At 42.8% G+C, this 17330-nt stretch overlaps 1 protein-coding gene across 1 annotated transcript in view; it reads right to left on the bottom strand.

Annotated features, from left to right (window-relative positions):
• Positions 1–17330, bottom strand: part of FBLN1 (fibulin 1) — a 66807-nt gene that overhangs the window by 26743 nt on the left and 22734 nt on the right. Inside the window, exons 4-12 of the mRNA XM_087969518.1 lie at positions 16148–16316; positions 15555–15599; positions 14174–14275; positions 12151–12288; positions 8150–8287; positions 7570–7713; positions 4514–4642; positions 3393–3518; positions 1556–1675 (exon numbers count right to left, since the gene is read on the bottom strand). Coding sequence (XP_087825644.1) covers positions 1556–1675; positions 3393–3518; positions 4514–4642; positions 7570–7713; positions 8150–8287; positions 12151–12288; positions 14174–14275; positions 15555–15599; positions 16148–16316 — 1111 coding nt within the window. The remainder of the gene's footprint in view (positions 1–1555; positions 1676–3392; positions 3519–4513; positions 4643–7569; positions 7714–8149; positions 8288–12150; positions 12289–14173; positions 14276–15554; positions 15600–16147; positions 16317–17330) is intronic.

The following is a 17330-nucleotide window of genomic DNA, read 5'->3' as shown; positions in this document are numbered from 1 at the left end:
ATGAATAACCCAAGGCCCTTTCCCCCAATCTGGCATCCTCCAATCATTTTGAATCACAGTTCCCAAAATTTTATTCACCTGAAAACCAGGTTAAGGAGAAAGTAGACCAGGAATACAAAACCACATTGGGTGAAATCCTGAAAATTTCTGAATACTCTTATTTCGCCTAATTCCTGTGCTCCTGGGCTGGGTTTAACAACATAACACTTAAGGGTTGGGTAGTCATAGCATTTGTACGTATTTCTTTATCTATTTTGTGGTTTAGTGTATTATGTGAATCTATCACCTTCCCTTAGTGCTGTTAGAAATTCCATTTTTTCTTGTGTTCCTCTGCAAAAAAATGTTTTTACACTTAAACTGTTCATATTGTTTCTTATGCTTCATTTAAAGGACCCAAAACTTTGTACACTTCCATACCTAGGAAAACTGGTCCAACTTAATGGGCTGGTTTGCAATATATACCTTTTTCTAATTTTACTGTTATATTTTTGGTTGTATTTCATACCGTCTGGTTGTTCTGTTTACCCCATTATATCAATGTTTCTGAAACCTTGGCAACTTTAAGGTGTGTGGACTTCAACTCCCAGAATTTCCCAGAGCGCTTTGCTGGTTGGCGAATTCTGCGAGTTGATGCCCACACATCTTCAGAAATGCTGCATGAATGAAATTAAAAGTTCAAATAGAGCCCACTGTAAATTTCTGAATGGGACTGGAAGATCTATCGCAGTGGTGGTTAACCTTTTTGGCACCAAATGCAGAAACGGGAGCACATGCGCACCAAAAAGGAACCGAGTGCTCAAACACACATGCATGTATGGGCCGGAAGCCAGAAGAGCAGCTCCTGGCGTGTGCATGTACACTGGCCACCTGGTCTTCTGGCTTCTAACGTGCATGCACATGCGAAGACCAGCTGGCCGGCCGGTTTCTAACGTGCATGCACACACTGATCAGTCTTTGTGCATGCATGCGTGGCGACCAGCTGGTCTTCGTGTGCATATGCATGTTAAAAACCGGAAGACCAGGTGACTGGTCAGTTTCTAACGGGCATGTGTGCACTGGCCAGTGGGTCTTTGCACCTGCACGCATGTTAGAATCCAGAACACCAGGTAGCCAGTGCACATATGCCTGCTGGAAACTGCTCTTCCGGTTTCCAGCGCTCCAGCATGCACAAAGACCAGCTGGCCAGCACACATCACAGCAATGGCCAATGGCTGTCTCTGTGGTGGCTCTGTGTGCCACTTCCGGCATGAATGCCATAGGTTCGCCATCACGGATCTATTGTATCTTCAGATGATCAATGAAGCTATACCATTGGTCCCTGCATAGTTGGCCTTTAATACGTACACTATGTGTAAATAAATGCTAAGGACAAGATTGTGCTCTCGGGTGGAACTGTACATGGAATTCCATTTCCATGCAAATTCTCCTGAGGTGCAATGAGCTCTTAGAGAGCAGTTGCCAATCACAACCACTCTTATCGAGCCAGACAGGTAGATGGTCTGAAATCACTGTCTAAACCTTGACGTGAAAAGGGCAGGCGATGATGGCCACTCACCTTCACAGGTGACCCCGTCTATGTCACTGAGCTGGTAGCCGCGACGGCAATAGCACTGGTAGGAGCCGTAGACATTGGCACACTCCTGGCTGCAGGGGCTGCTTTCGCACTCATTTAAGTCTGAAATCCATAAATATGTATCAATACCAAACAAGATTCCTTCCATTCATACCCTGCTTTGCTCCAAGGGCTGCCCTCACCCATGCACGAACCCTGCAAATATTGGTTTGAATCTAGTTTGGTCCTCACCTGAGCTTCCAATTTCTACAGAGTATGTTTAAAATACCATGGCCTCTTTTTGATGGGTTAGCTTCCTTCAACCCTAAGATTGGAAAGGGCCCTAATTCCCTGGAGTCCAATGAAAGACCAGTCTCTCTTGGACGCACCCAAGGAAGGAGTATCCATCACCACTGTTGAACTGATTTGGGGAATTTTTTTCCTGATACACAGGGCTGGGCTGCTGGGGGCTTGCAGGGGTTTGCGAGAGCCCCTAGCTAAGATTCTGCGCAGTTCGAAGAACCCCCAAGTCCCACTCCTGGCTGGCCCCGCCCAGCCCCTCTCAGGAGTCCCAACGCAGCCCGTTTTAGATGCAGGTAAGTGCAGGGCCCCCGTGGAGGCTCGGGGAGAACGAAAAACGGGCCTCCCAGAAGTTCAGCAAAGGCCAGAAATGGGCCTATTTCCAGCTTCCGGGGAGGCCATTTTTGCCCTCCTGGAGGCTCGAGGAAAGCCTCCGGGGCCTGGGGAGGGCAAAAACACCCCCCTCCCATCGTGGTGCAGGAGTCCGACATGGCCACGCCCACCCAGCAACCAGGCAGAGAACCTTTTGCTAAAATGTTTGAAGCCCACCCCTGGCTGATACATAATCAGAACCTGCCTTTCTGTAACTTAAATGTCCATTACAGGTAGTCCTTGACTTAAAACGTTGCCTAGCGACTATTTCAAGTGAACTTGCCAATAGGTGCCTGGATTCAAAGTTGTGATGTCTGGATTACCACCACCACTGCCCGTCACATGACCAAATTTGGGGTAGTCAGCAACTCCCCCATCTTTATGGCCTTTTGCAGCATCCCAGAGTCATGTGTGACCATGAATTACTTTTTTTGCCACAAAGTGGCATTTCCTTCCAGTTTCTGGCAAGGAGTGCCCATAGAAAACCATGAGTTTGCTTAATGACTGCCGCAAAAACGGCTGTAAAATCACATGTGTTCATGCGATAACCTGCTTAATGACCAACAAGACTAATGATTATACTTGAGGGCTCAATTACAGTTGTAAGTCAAGCACTGCCTGTATAGCACACCCTGCACTTCAGGATAAGATAGAATAGATACATAAACAGAGACAGAGCTTCAATCATAGCTACCCCATCCTGACTTCTTCACCCCCTTCATGCAGGGATCCCTTTCAGCTATCGGAAGAGGCCTTTTATGTCCTGTCTCACTTGTCTCCTCTCAAGGCTAAACCCACTCAACTCTTTCAGCTGCTCTTCATACAACATGTTTCGAGTCCCCCAAAGTCTTCTTTGTCATTCTTCCCTTCGCCTCTCCCAATTTTTCTGAATCCATTGGAAAGTTTGGTGCCCAGATGAGACACAGCACTCAATATGGGATCTAACTAAAGTAGAATTGAGTTGAATGATTACTTCCTGGAATTCAGAAAGGATTCTTCTGCTCATACAGCCTACAAGTAGTATTGGCCTTCTTTGTAGCCGCATAACACAACTGGCGCATACAGCTAATGTGTTTTCTTTCTCCCTCTCCCTCTCTCTCCATCCCTCCCTCCCTCCCTCTCTCTCTCTCACCCTCCTTCTCTCTCTCATTGAGTCATAGCACCTTACCTTCACAAGACCTCCCGTCAGAAGAAAGTTTGAATCCCATTGTACAGCTACAATAATATGACCCAGGAGTATTTTCACATTTATGAGCACAGAGGCGACCAGGGTATCGACGACATTCATTAACATCTGAGGAGATGAATAAGCCACGGTCAACTGTTTTGTGCCTAGGTAGCAAAACCGGGTGTCCTCAAACATCAATTTATCCATCTCATCGGAACCATGATGTTACATTGACTTAACTCCCACTTATACGCAATGTGCACTCTTCAAAGGGCAGCACGTTGTTGGCCCCACAAATATGAAAATAATATGGGATAATTCTGAAAAGAGGCTTTTGTGGGGCAGGAGGTGGTTATCACAGAGCAAAAAAATATGGCTCCTTGTCTATTTTCCAGCCAATTCTCACGGGGACAAATAAGGCACTCATAATAAGATGGTATCTCCAGACAGATGCACATAGCCCAGGGCTGTCAATCTCGCGGCCCGGAGGCCAGATGCATCACACACTGGCCACGCCCATGCCCGGTTTAGCGAAGGGGGAAAAAGTCCTGATACGTCACGTGACGACGCCATTATGATGCAAGTTTGACACCCCCGATATAGCTTGATTCCTACCATGTCCCAAGGCAAAAATAACCCTATGTCAACTCAGAAATATTTCTCTGGTCTTTTAGAGTTGTCAGCAGAAAGGGAGTGGGGAAAGTAATGCATTCCTTAAATACTTTCATAGATAATTGCTAGGCAGCCTAAGCTTCTGGCGCTCAAGATTACAGGAGAGCATGATTGATGACTCTCGGCTATGGATGTGTCCCATTGGAGAGTATACATCCAGGGGGTGGAGGGAAGACCAGGGTCAAGGGTGTGATGAATGATGTGTCTCAGAGTCAGCTGCACCCAGGTAATGCCAGCATGTTCACTCCTAATAAATGATTTTTTAAAAAACTCATGATTTGAATAGGGGTGGATGCTGGAGCCCTGACACCCTACCTGGATAATCCAACACCTTGAAACACAACCACTGGATACAGCAAAGTTGACAACCAAATACCCATTGGTGGGCTTTCTGCCCAGTTGGTTTTTTCCATGCTTGATGAAACTCACAGGTGACCCCTGGCTCTTACCTGTGCAAGTTCTGCTGATCCCATCAAAGTAGTAGCCCAGCTGGCACTGACAACGATAGCTTCCAGGGGAATTAATGCAGGTGTGACCCTTCCCACAAGGTTGGGAGGTTCCTGAACACTCGTCTATATCTTGGGGAAGGGAAGAGAAAGGTTGGAAAAGTCATGGGAGAGGAAGGTCATCAAGCTTCATCAACAACGTATACGAATTTGGATGATGATAATGATGACAACGATGATGATACAAAGAAAAGCAAAACCAACTGGAAGGGAGGGAAACCAAGTCTAATTGTAATAGCCTGTGGCTAATTCTGCACGGCCTTCATAGTTTTCATTCTTTTCAGCCCAGTGGAATGCTAGAAAGAAAGTACAGGTAGTCCTCGGCTTACAACAGTTCATTTAGTGTCTATTCGAAGTTACAACAGCCGTGAAAAAAAAAAGCGACTTAGCGTTTTTAACACACACAAACATTGTGACATCCCCAATGAGGGCGTGTCTAATTTTTCAACTTTCACTTTCCAAACATTAGGGGTGCTCAAAAGTTGTGACATGCCTTGGGGATGGTAAAGGTATTTTGGTTACTTCAATATAATTTATATGTGCTTGGTAACTAACTAAATAAATATCATAACTTTTAAACTTTTTGTTTGATTCATTTGGTCACATGATCAAAATTCAGATGCTTGGCAACTGACTCATATTTATGATGGTTGCAATGTCCAGAGATCATATGCAGGGGTGGGCTTCGCACTTTTTAGCAAGGGGCTCTCTGCCCTAATGATTGCCTGGGTGGGTGTAGCTGGGTGGTCATGTGACTGAGTGGGGGTGGCCAACTCGACATCGCTTCTTTGCCCTAATTATCTCAAAAAAAGATGCTTATTATTTCGTGCATTTAAGACTTAAAGAAAAGACTGGGTGAAACCAGACTTAATAGCAATGACTGTGAAAGGGATCTTGGAGTCTTAGTGGAGTTTCTGGTCAGTTACATGATTCTTATTATTTGGGAATTAATCCCCTCGGAGGCTAGTGGTTATGTTATCTGATTTTCTCAATGGCTCTCCCTGACAAGTGCTGAGTGGATTGTTCATCTAGCTTGCAACACTTTTACGAGGTGTGAAATGCTCTTGGCTGAACGCCTAGAAGTTCGATTAAGCCTATTAAGAGCTTTCCCCTGCTGCTTGTCTTTCTGAGGTTATTGGGGGCTCTCTGAGCCCTGCAGAGTCTCAGCTAGGGGCTCTCTCGAGCCCCTGCAAGCCCCCAGCAGCCCATCCCTAATCATGTGACCCCTTTTGCAACCTTTTGCCAAGCAAAGTCAATTGGGAAGCCAGATTCACTTAACAACTGTGTTACTAATTGAACAATTGCAGTGATTCACTTAACAGCTGTGAATATACTTCCTAGTATTTCTAGAACAGGGGTCTCCAACCTTGGCAACATTAAGACTTGTGAACTTCAACTCCCAGAGTTCCTGAGCCAGCAAAGCAAAGCTAAGGTTGGAGACCCCTGCTCTAGAAGAAAGCCATGTTAGAGGTACTAGAAATAACCTTTTTAAGAGCAACACATTTACAAACATTTGCAAATTTACAAAACCCTTGAAACATTGTTTTTTAGTTTTGAAGAGTGCTCTTTCTGATTTGTACATCTCCTTTTTAATAATCACAGAATTGAATTTAGGTATCAGCATCCCAGTGCCATTATTTACATGAGAGAGGAAAAAGATTTAGCTTTTAAATTAAAGTTACCCTTATCTTTTATTCTAGCAGAGTGATTAAATTGGTTGTAGAATGAATAAAAATGAAGCAGAATTCTAAATAGAATGTAAATACGGTAGTAATACCTAAAGTGCTCACCATACAGTACATTACCATCAATAATGAAGTATTTAATCTAGCCCAACAGAGAAGTCGACTTGAAGTATGAATATTGAATATTGATTTGTTTTCACTTAGAAAGCAATGGGGGTCAAGATAAAAGAATTCCTGACCCCTTTTCCAGAAAAATCATGAAGTTTCATCAAAGATATGAAAAAAAGGAGCATCACCAGAAAATAGTCAATATATTCTTAAGACAGCTGTTTGTGTTTTGGCCATGGAATGTGACACAATGTGAGTAGAAAATCAGACAGGTGGATTAAAATCACACATTATACTGCAAGTTCAGGAAAAATTTCTGCTGACATGGTCAATATTCACTTGTCTGTAAGCTCAGTTTCTTAAGTTAAAGCCAGCAGGACTTTTCTGGAGCAGAGAGAGGTCAGGGGTTTGGAGAGAGACCATAAAAAGCAGGAATGCTTCTACAATTAAGCTTTTTGTGGTCAGATTTTCCTGGATTTCCTTCTGAAATATTCAGATATTTCATTTTACCTCCTTGGTGAAGCTAACCTTGTGAGTCCACAACTCAAATATTACACCACTTCCTGGATTCTTTAAAAAAAAAATCTTGGAGGTTTTAGATCACTTCTAACTTCAGAGGGAATGTTTGGAGCTGACCAGAGAAACGGCTCATCAGAGGAACAGAAGGAAAAATGACCAACAGGAAAATATTAAAGCTTCAAGGAATGCAAAGTTAAGAATTTCATTGCATAATACATAATTCGTATGAGGCTCCGTTGTGAAATTACAGTGGTTCAGAATCCGTTCTTTTTCTGTTTTCATAATTTCCAAACATCCCAAGGGAGACGTGCCTTCCCTGTCAGATGGTCCCAGTTCCAACTCCTCCTTCTCCTCTGAACCAAGCTCTGATGGGGCCATGACACTGAACTCTGAAGCACAGTAAGGGCCAGTCCTCTCATTCCCAATCAAAACCAACTGGTACCTACCCCATAGAGAAAAAAAAAAAGAACAAGTCCAATACTGTGCCACTCACCCCCAAACCATGAAACCAATTCAGAACCATGCCATGGCTGATGCCCTCAATGAAATCGAATTTGACACCCCTGCCCCAAACCTTCCTCTCAGCGTAGTTGTGAACCGAGGGATGTCAACGGAAGAGAAATAGAAGCAAAACATCAGAATAAATGTGGATGGGTGGGGATGAAATATGGCTATCTCGGTACTGACCAACACATCTGGTCTTCTCTTCATTCAAGCGGTAGCCTCTTCCACAGTTTGGGACATTCCTATGGCAAGCAAAGGAGCCATCTGTGTTGATGCAGGCCTGCCCAGCAGGACAAGGAGCAGCAAGAGTCAAACATTCATTAATATCTGCAAAAATACAGCCATGTGTTTAAAAGGAAAAGGTGAGACCGAAGAAAGAAAGAAAGAAAGAAGAAAGAAAGAAAGGAAGGAAGAAAGGAATAAAGAAAGAAAGAAAGAAAGAAAGAAAGAAAGAAAGAAAGAAAGAAAGAAAGAAAGAAAGAAAGAAAGAAAGAAAGAAAGAAAAAGAAAGAAAGAAAGTCTACAATCCACTGCTGAAAACATTGCTTGCAAATCCAAAACACCTTCAGTGGGGATAACTTCGTAAGTGGAGGGCAGCTCACAAATATGGCCACAAGCTAGGATCAAAAATCTCAAAATGGCTACCGTAAAACAAAAACAAAAAAAGACTCCATTTTATGTGTCCTATAACCACCATCTGGAGTTTTTTTTTTTTACCACAGCTCGAGGAGATCCCCTAGTAATGCAAGCAGCAGAGTCTTACCAATACAGCTGCCGAGAGCATCTTGTATAAAGCCGATCTTACACTGTTGTTTGGGCCGGCAACGGAATGATCCTGGCGTATTCTGACAGATAAAATCGGGGAGGCAGTTATGAATACCAGTCTCACATTCGTCAATATCTGGCACATCACAAAAGAAAGAATGAGTTAGCGTGAGCTCTCCCGGAGCCATCTTGTCATGACCGAGATAAAAAGCAGTTGTTGACAGATTAAACCTAGATCTAGACCAGCGGCCCCCAACCTTTTGGGGACCAGGGATTGGTTCCTTGGAGAGGTTTTTCCATGGACCGCCGGGGGTGGGGTGGCATGGTTTTGTGTGCTGCCTGCATCCGATGGATGGGGCTTTGCTGGTTTGCGTGGACCGGTTTCTGGCATGCAACGGAATGGGAGTTGGGGACCCCTGATCTAGGCCAGTGTCACCAGTCAGTGGGCCCGGGACCACTGGTGGTCCGCGAGAAAATTTTGGTGGTCCGCAGAGAAATGTCCTCCCCAAAGCAATTAATCCAGGCTGCACAGGAACACAAGGCTGTGCCGCCCACATGGCCCACCCCATCGCTGGCCCCCACCCTTCGGCCAAGTGCAAACCTTACCTTGAGTAGAGCCATGCGAGCTGGAACTGGAAGGTAAGGCCAATGGCGGGGGAGGGAAATCCGCTCCGGGGTGGCTTGCTGACGTTGGTGGGAAAGTCGGTCCCGTATTCCAGAGCTGCAGTAGTCACAGGACTGGCCCTTTGGTCATCCTGGAGCAGCTCCTCCAGTCCACGGCAGTCCAGTGCACCCAGGTGGAGGAGCAGCTGCTCCGGGATGGCCAAAGGGCCAGTCCTGTGACTACTGCAGCTCTGGAATATGGGACCGACTTTCCCACCAATGTCAGCAAGCCACCGTCAGTCAAAATTCATATTAGTGGTCCGCAGGATTTAAAATTATGAGTTTGGTGGTCCCTGAGGTCCAAAAGGTTGGCAACCCCTGATCTAGACTACATTGATAGCATTGATAGGTACAATGAGTGCACTTTACACTCCTTAATTTAAGAAGAGTTAGAAACTAAATTCAATTCCAGTGACTGAACTAGATAAAAAGCAATCCCCTCCCTTCTTCAGAATTATAGATCCTCAGATTTTCTGCATCTGAAGCTATAATATCCAGATTTTATGGGGGAGAGGGAGACTGGAAGGCATGAGGAATCTGTACACATCCGCGGTATTCATTTACCTAAACTTACTTCCCGCCTTGGAACCTATCTGGAAGTGAATTCTAGTGAAATGTTACTTCAGTACTGTAAAAAAAAATCCTTTAAAGTATTTGTCAATTTATTAAGAGTTATGGGTTGTTGAAATATAACTGAAATGTATTCTACAAGATTGCAAAGATAAATCTGTTTTGACAGAACAGATTCTTGAGGCATTTTTTTTTTTCATATGCACTCTTCAAATTTACTGTTATTATTTTGATGGGTTTGAAATGGCCTAGAATTCACACCTGGATATAAACTCTGTCATTGTCTTGAACTTTTTTTTAAAAAAAAGAGGAATCTGCATCACTGTTAAACAATAGTCCTCCTTTCGAAAACCATGGAGACAATTATAACTATTATAAAATATCATTTTAAAACCATCCATATTTTGCTCTTCAAATGAAATTAAATGTATAATTGGAAACTTGGCCTGGAATTTCTGTAAATAGTTATAAAGGGGTAAAGGTATTATTTCTAGAAAAATAATAAAGGTTGGAATGCTGCTATTGCAGTGGTGGTTATTATTATATGCATTTAATCATCCTGCTGAAAGGCTCCTGAACCAGCAGTGCCTATTCTATGCTTCATCCAACTTTCTTCTGAAGACCAGAAAATCCGGTAGCGAGCAGCTTTTCAACAACTCTTATCTTTGCTTCAGATCAGAAGTGCAGCATTGGTCTTCCCAATGTTGCTGAACCACAGGTCTATGCATCCATTAGTCATAATGGTGACTGCAAATTGTAGCTACCCATCACTCTTGAGGGGGCAGGGCCCACAGATTTCACACTGACTGCATGACCATTCAAGTGAATTTCTGAAAAAAAAGCCAATTCAGGTGCTCTGAGTCAACAACCAGATCATTTCCACTCCCTTTCCTAGTCCCTTGGCTTTATGGATATGGAGGAAGACCACAGATTGATTGTTTCATGCCCCTGTTGGAGTCTGACTCTGAGGGAGAGGAGGAACAGCTGACAGGGAGTAGAAGTGTGGCTCCGGAGGTTGTGGAGGAAACTGGGGAAAGGAAGGGCACAGGCTGGCTGGGCATTCAGAGGAGTGGATAAGAGAAAAACATGAATGGCGTGGTCTATGGGGTAGGAAAGGGCCCTGATCCCCTTCATGGGCTGCAGCTGTGAGGACTGTTTAAAAGGACAAAGTGCGCATGGCCCAGTGCTGGAAGCAAAGCATGAAATAATTCTAGTCTTTCAGTTCTTATCTGAGTTCTGGCGTCCTTCCCAGTATATGTATTTTGATATCTGTGGACATCTTCAAGCCCTTATCCTGCCTTGTCTCATTAATTGCTTCAGTGTGGTTTATGTTGTTTGTTCTATTTATAATTTATATGTATTTTGAGTTTGAACGGCATTTCTTCTTTTTTGCAACTGTTTGTGGGGGAGTTTTTCCCCAGTCAATGATAATTGGAGCTTTGAAGCCAAGTTGAAGGAATTAAAGGGACTTCACCTGCTTTTGAGACTTTGTTGCTTTTGTATCCCTCCCTGGGTCATCACAGATTGTTTCCTCCAGAGAAGAGTGTCAAACTCAAGACCCACGAGCCGGATCCAGTCCATGGGGTGCTTAGATCTGACCCATGGTGTTGCCCTGGAAATAGCAAAGGACTGGCCCGCAGTGGCTCTGCCAATAAAAACAGAGCTTGGAAGGGCTGCAGGCGGCCCTCCCGAGCTCCGTTTTCGCTGGCAGAGACACTGCAGGAGGCCCCTGAAGACGTCCCCGAAACAAGTGACATTGAGCTGGCCATGCCCACCCTGGCCACACACACACAAACACACACACACACACAAACACAAAGGTCAAACACAACCCTGTTGCGGCCCTCAATGAAATTGAGTTTGACACCCCTGCTCCAGAGGGAAGGCAAAGCTGGGTGTTACGAGGAAAAATTGACAAGCCTTTTAAGATCTGGGGAGGTTCAAGCAACGTTGAGAGGAACACTGAAAGGAACCCATTTGAGGGCTTTAAAAGCAGTTGGCTGGAGTGGGATCAGATATATGTTTCCTGCAAAGCTGCCCGCCCCCAACGAGGCGCTGCCTTCTCCCTTACGCTAGCACTGCCCAATATTTGCTACGGTACGATGGCTCTTTGCAGCACTAAAGGAGTCCATTTGCAAACACAGATGCTTCTGTCTCTCAGGAATCCCAAGACATCTGCAGGAGGAGGGATTCCATTTTTTTTTACTACCGGTTCTGTGGGTGTGGCTTGGTGGCAGGGGAAGGATACTGTAAAATCTCCAGTCACAGGTGGTATTTTCCAGGTCTCTGAACTACTCAAAATTTCCACTACCTGTTCTCCAGAACTGGTCAGAACCTGCTGAATACCACCTCTGGAGGATACCCTCCCCTCCCACAACAATCAAAATGACGGCTATTACTTTTTCAAACTCCCCCACAGATAATCCCTCTGGGAATGTTTGCAGACAAGCCTCTATTTTAATCACTGCAAACTTGAGCTTACACTGGGCAAATACTGTACGAACCTAATACTGTGGCATTCAAGAGAGCAGAGATGGTTTACACCCTCTGCAACATTCTGTATTTTGAACCATCTCTGCCATTTCTGGGCAGTTGTGAATTGTGAGTTGTGGGTGCTCCAGCAGTAGCAGTTTTCAAAAATAGACTGGACAAACTATTTGACCAGAACGGTATATACCGTCTCCTGCCTTGAGTGGGGGTTGGACTGGAAGACTTCTGGGGTCCCCTCCGGCCCTATAATTCCATGTTCTACGTTCTAAAACGTACCTTTGCAGAAATTGTGCTCTGTCAGCTGATAACCTGTCCCACAACTTGTCTCCCGCTGGCAACGAAAAGAGCCCAGAGTATTGACACAGATCTGACCGATGTTACAGGCGTTGGCAGAAGTGATGCACTCATTAATATCTAGAAAGAATACAATCATTTTTGTTGTAGCATACCGTTTTCTATACAGGTAGTCCTTGAATTACAACCACAACTGGGATCAGAATTTTGGTTGCTAAGCATGGCAGTTGTTAAGTGAGTCATGCCTCACTTTACAGCCTTTTTTGGTCATGGTTATTAAGCAAATCAATGCATTTTTTTTTAATTTTAGCAAATCAATGCACTTATTGACTCACATGTTTGTTAGGTGAATATGGTTTCCCCCATTGACTTTGTATGTTGGAAGCCAGCTGGGAAGGACATAAATAGTGATTACATGGTCCTGGGGACGCTTCAACAACATGACAGTTGTGGGAGGGCTGATCATGTCAGTTTTTTCAGTGTATCTGTAACTTTGAAGGATTGCAAGTCAAGGACGTAGGCTTAAAAACATTTCTTTGCACTGATCAACATTTATGAGTAGTTTCTCAAGGGAATAAACACTTCTGAAATCATTGTTACATGAGAAAGAAATCGAAGTTGAAGAAAATTTGACAAAAGATCAAATTACTCTCTGCTTAAAGGAATAATCAAGAAAGTTAGATTAAACTAACAGCAGTGTTTTTCAAACTTGGCAATGCTGAGATGTGTAGACTTCAACTCCCAGCTGGCATGGAATTACTCAGAGGTTCACACATTTTGAAATTTCAAGTTTGGAAAACAATGACCTAAAAGAACCAGATTTGAGCAACAATATTCATAGGGCTATAAGATGAAAGACAGAAATTTGCTCTTGTTCTTTAATATTGTTAACTTCCTACTCAATTCATGGTAGATTGTCCATACATAGCTATGAGCTAGCTAGGGTTTCTCAACAACTTGTGAACATCGCACAATACAATGGTTTGATCTGGACAATAGATGGGTCATAAAAAGTCAAATCTTCCTTGAAATGAACCAGACTTCAGACACACGCATGTAGTTTTGTAACCTCTTTCTGGGGTTATTTTTCCAACTTCCTCTGTTGGAGATTATGAGTCGTGTCTATGTAGTTTTCTTGTGACACAGAAGAAGGTTGGCACCATCTTCTTTGGGAATGTTTGTTCAGCTTATCAAACTATTTCCTGGTATTCCCCCATCCCAAGTCAAACCTTAGATTTTCAAAACCAGTCAATTCATAAGGTGTCAACGTTCCAGTAACCCTCCATTCCAACCAATAACTCCGAGACAGACATCTCTGAAAGGTTCCTTTTATTTGGATAGTAACTGGTACATCTGTGGAATCCCAAATCTGAAAGTTTTGGGCTTCCTTGCAAAAGTAAAAACTACAAATCCATCCCCCATACCCATCACCACATCACATGGCCCAATCACCATCCGTCCCAAAGTAAGACTTCCTTTTCACTATGCGCAACACTACGTGACCTTGAACCAGCAAAAGAATTTTATTTTGTCTAACTAGATATACTCAAATGAATCCCACCCACCCCACTTTCCCAGGCTCAATTGTGGCAGCGTGGGAGCATCGGATCTCAATATGGCTTCCAAAGCTGACATAAGGAGGGCTAGTTAGTTGAAAATATCAAAAATATTATTACTCAGTTTGGCACAGATGGTACGAGTGGTTAAAAAAGGGAGATAAGAATTGAATGACCATGCAGGAGAATTCTCAAGAGAGTGATACATAGATATGTAGATGGGTAAAATAGACAAAGCTAGATATCAATGGTAAATATAAGTAAAGATAATAATTATTCATGATGTGTACAAATAGATGGTAGAAATATAAGATAATATTGAATGTTCATGCAAATGCTGTTGAAAATGTAACTACGATTTATACTGGTGGAATATAATAAAAATCATTTGAAAAAAAAAAAAAAGAAAGAAAGTATCAAAAATATAAGGAAATCAATTTTTTCATTACCTTCACAAGTAAAGCCATCTGGTTGAAGCTGGTAGCCCATGAAGCAAGAACAGAGGACACTACTTCCTGTATCCCTACATTGTTGGGTACAAGGTCCTCCACCTAAAACCCAAGAATTATGGCAGAATATAATCCTTTCTCCGAAGATTGGCATATTTTCCATCTTTCCAATTCTCCCAGCCATATTTTCCAACTTTCCCAGCCATAGTGATACACTCCTGCAAAGGTCTTGCTCACGCCATCCACTTCACCAAGTAGTGAAACCCACTCAGAACTGGCAGTAACCCACCCAATGACAGCAAATGTATCTAGTAAGCAGGTGGGATTAATTCCATGGACCCTGTAGGGGCTGCCAAGATATTCCTCAATATGTTTCAAGGCTCTAATTTTAACTTATGAAGTCCTTCAAAACCTATGAACCACCTTCAGGGTTGCTACCTCCAACCAGGTTTCATCTATCTAATGCAGGGGTGTCAAACTCATGTCGCCATGGCATCGTTATGTGATGTATCACGACTTCCCCCCCCCCCTTCGCTAAACCACGTGTGGGTGTGGTCAGCATGTGATGCATCTGGCCTGCGGGCCACAAGTTTGACAGCCCTGATCTAATGGAACCTCCCTGGAGAAGCACTGGAAGTGAGGGGAGCTGAACTTGGCGGCATTGTTTCAACACGATGGCCCTGCCCCTCTGAAAAGACCTCCACTTATAGATTACATACAGGGCTCTTCAAACTTGACAGTTTTAAAACTTGTGGACTTCCAACTCCCAGAATTCCTCCTCCAGTCATGTTAGCTCAGGAATTCTGGGAGTTGAAGTCCACAACTCTTAAACTTGCCAAGTTTGAAGACCCTTGGATTAGAGCCTTCCAAAAACTGATTAAACTGATTTATCCTGGAGGGATTAAGTTCTGCTGTACATAATTTTTATTCAATAACTTAACACGAGTATCAATGGAGTAGAGATCAGAAAAGTTAAGGTAATATCCACAGGTACTGGAATGGTTGTGCTAAAAGGTCTTTGGATCAGATTGCTCCTAGAAGTGTTTCCCTAATCCACCATTTTAGCCACTGGACCAGATTGGCTCCTTTAAATTGTAAAGATATTTCACAATATAATTGTGAAATTCAATTTAGCCCATAGCCCTGGGATTTGGTGATGCTCTCTTATCCAAGAACTAACCAGCCTTAAACCTGCTTAGCTTTCCAAGATCAGACAAGGTCAGTTAAGACTTGCCAAATGGAGAACTGGCATATTTTATAAGGCAACATTGAATGAGAACACTGAAAAAAATTCACGCTGCCTCTACAAACTCTCAAGTTTATCTAACACCAATGGTCTGTTCTTTCTGATGATCCCTTGCCACAAAATGAACTAGCTTACCTCTGCAACGGTCATTCAGGTAATGATCCTCAAGGTTAATTTCCACTGGATAAAGCAAGCCAGCATTGAGGAGTGAAAGAGAGATATGCTGTTAGTCATACTGACCTCTTGCTAGAGATATTGGCTGATTCATTCACAGTTAAAACAACAATATAGGCAATTGGGAAGGTTTCATTTGAAACTTTTCCAGTGACATCTAGATGTTTAAAATCAACTCTGGCAACTTTAAGATGTGTAGACTTCAAATCCCAGAATTCCCCAGCCAGCCATGCTAGCTGGATAATTCTGGGAATTGAAGTCCACACATCTTAAAGTGGTTATGGTTGATAAATACTGGTCTAAATGGAGGAATGAACTCAAAATTGACATGGTAAATAATGGTACTCCTCCCAACAACAACTTTGCTTTTCTGGGGACAGAGAGCAGCATTCAGCTTTTTTAACTTGTGAAGCAAAAATGTTACAGGTTAGTCTCAGATTCCACAGATCCCTACACATTTTAAGCCATTTTACAAACAGCATGCGACAGTCCTCCTGCAGTTCAAAGCATGCTGTTCCTTCATCTCAGAAAATGTTTTTATTTGAACAACTTACCCAGTTCTTTGTTAGGACTGTCAACAATCCCAGCATCCGAGTTTTCTTGCCCTTCGACACAGCAAGCTCTGAACACCAATCCACACTGATAACCCATTAGGAGGCTCTGTTCACAGCTATGGCCTTGTTTCTGGGCCTCTTTCCCCAAAAAGCAGCAGTAACAACATTTCTGTGTAGCGGAAATTAATTGATTACGTTATCATAACTGTCGTTCAAAAACAGAGACCTAGCACACTTTTCTATGCTACGTTTTTCCCCAACCTTGGCAACTTTTAAGATGTATAGACTTCGTTAGGGATAACATTGTTTTACCCTAACTGTTTTGGGTAAAGATAATAAAATGATGAATCATGGTTTGTCAGATAAAGTGTATGTGACTTTAAGCTAAAGGAATGTAATTAAGGGTGCAACTGTAAAAGTACTATATAAGCAGCAAGGCACTCTCTGATTGGACTGATTTATTGTAAGTGTACTGACATTGGCTATTCAACACAGACTTTGCAAATAGAGTATCCCTGACAAGACTTGACTGAAATTGATATATGACTACTGGACTGTTTACATGACTATGCTATAATTCTTAAATGGAATAAACTATATTTTTGGTAGCACAAGCGTATCTGTATTTTTACTGCGTGTTAACTAGAAAACTTATCTCACACATTTACCTGTCTTCCTATCTGACTTCGCTGCATGTTCTGTTTAGTTTGTTTTCCTTAACACCCATTGGGGAATCCAGGCTTAACAGACTTCAACTCCCAGAATTCCTCAACCAGAATGTCTTATAGTTGCCAAGGTTGGGAAACCCTGAGGTAAGCCTTTCAGAATATTTCTGAAAATATTTGGATGTTTAAAAAATTTCGGCAACAACTACTCAGTTGCAAGCCTCAAATAATATCTCAAGTGTTTGACTGCTGTCCTGGAAGTGTTTAGAGATTGAAATGTTTCTAGGAAATTAAGAATAAGTAACCTGTTTTGAATTTGAGACATTTAATCTCTGAACACATTCAGAATGCTCAGTGGCAAAACTGCAATCTATAATTGAAGTATTAGAAGAAGATTGCTTCAATTAAAACAATATAACAAGTAAAGACAGAAAGGGAAAAAATTAAAATAGCAAGGGTCAAACATGGAGCAATTAAAAGCAATTAAAAGAAAAGTCTTTAAGACTCATTAATAGATC

This window comes from Notechis scutatus, chromosome 6 (genome assembly GCF_049901735.1).
Source record: "Notechis scutatus isolate UNSWTSFEM ecotype Mainland chromosome 6, rNotScu1.2, whole genome shotgun sequence".
NCBI classification, from domain to species: domain Eukaryota; kingdom Metazoa; phylum Chordata; class Lepidosauria; order Squamata; family Elapidae; genus Notechis; species Notechis scutatus.
This window is presented reverse-complemented; position numbering and strand designations above follow the sequence as displayed.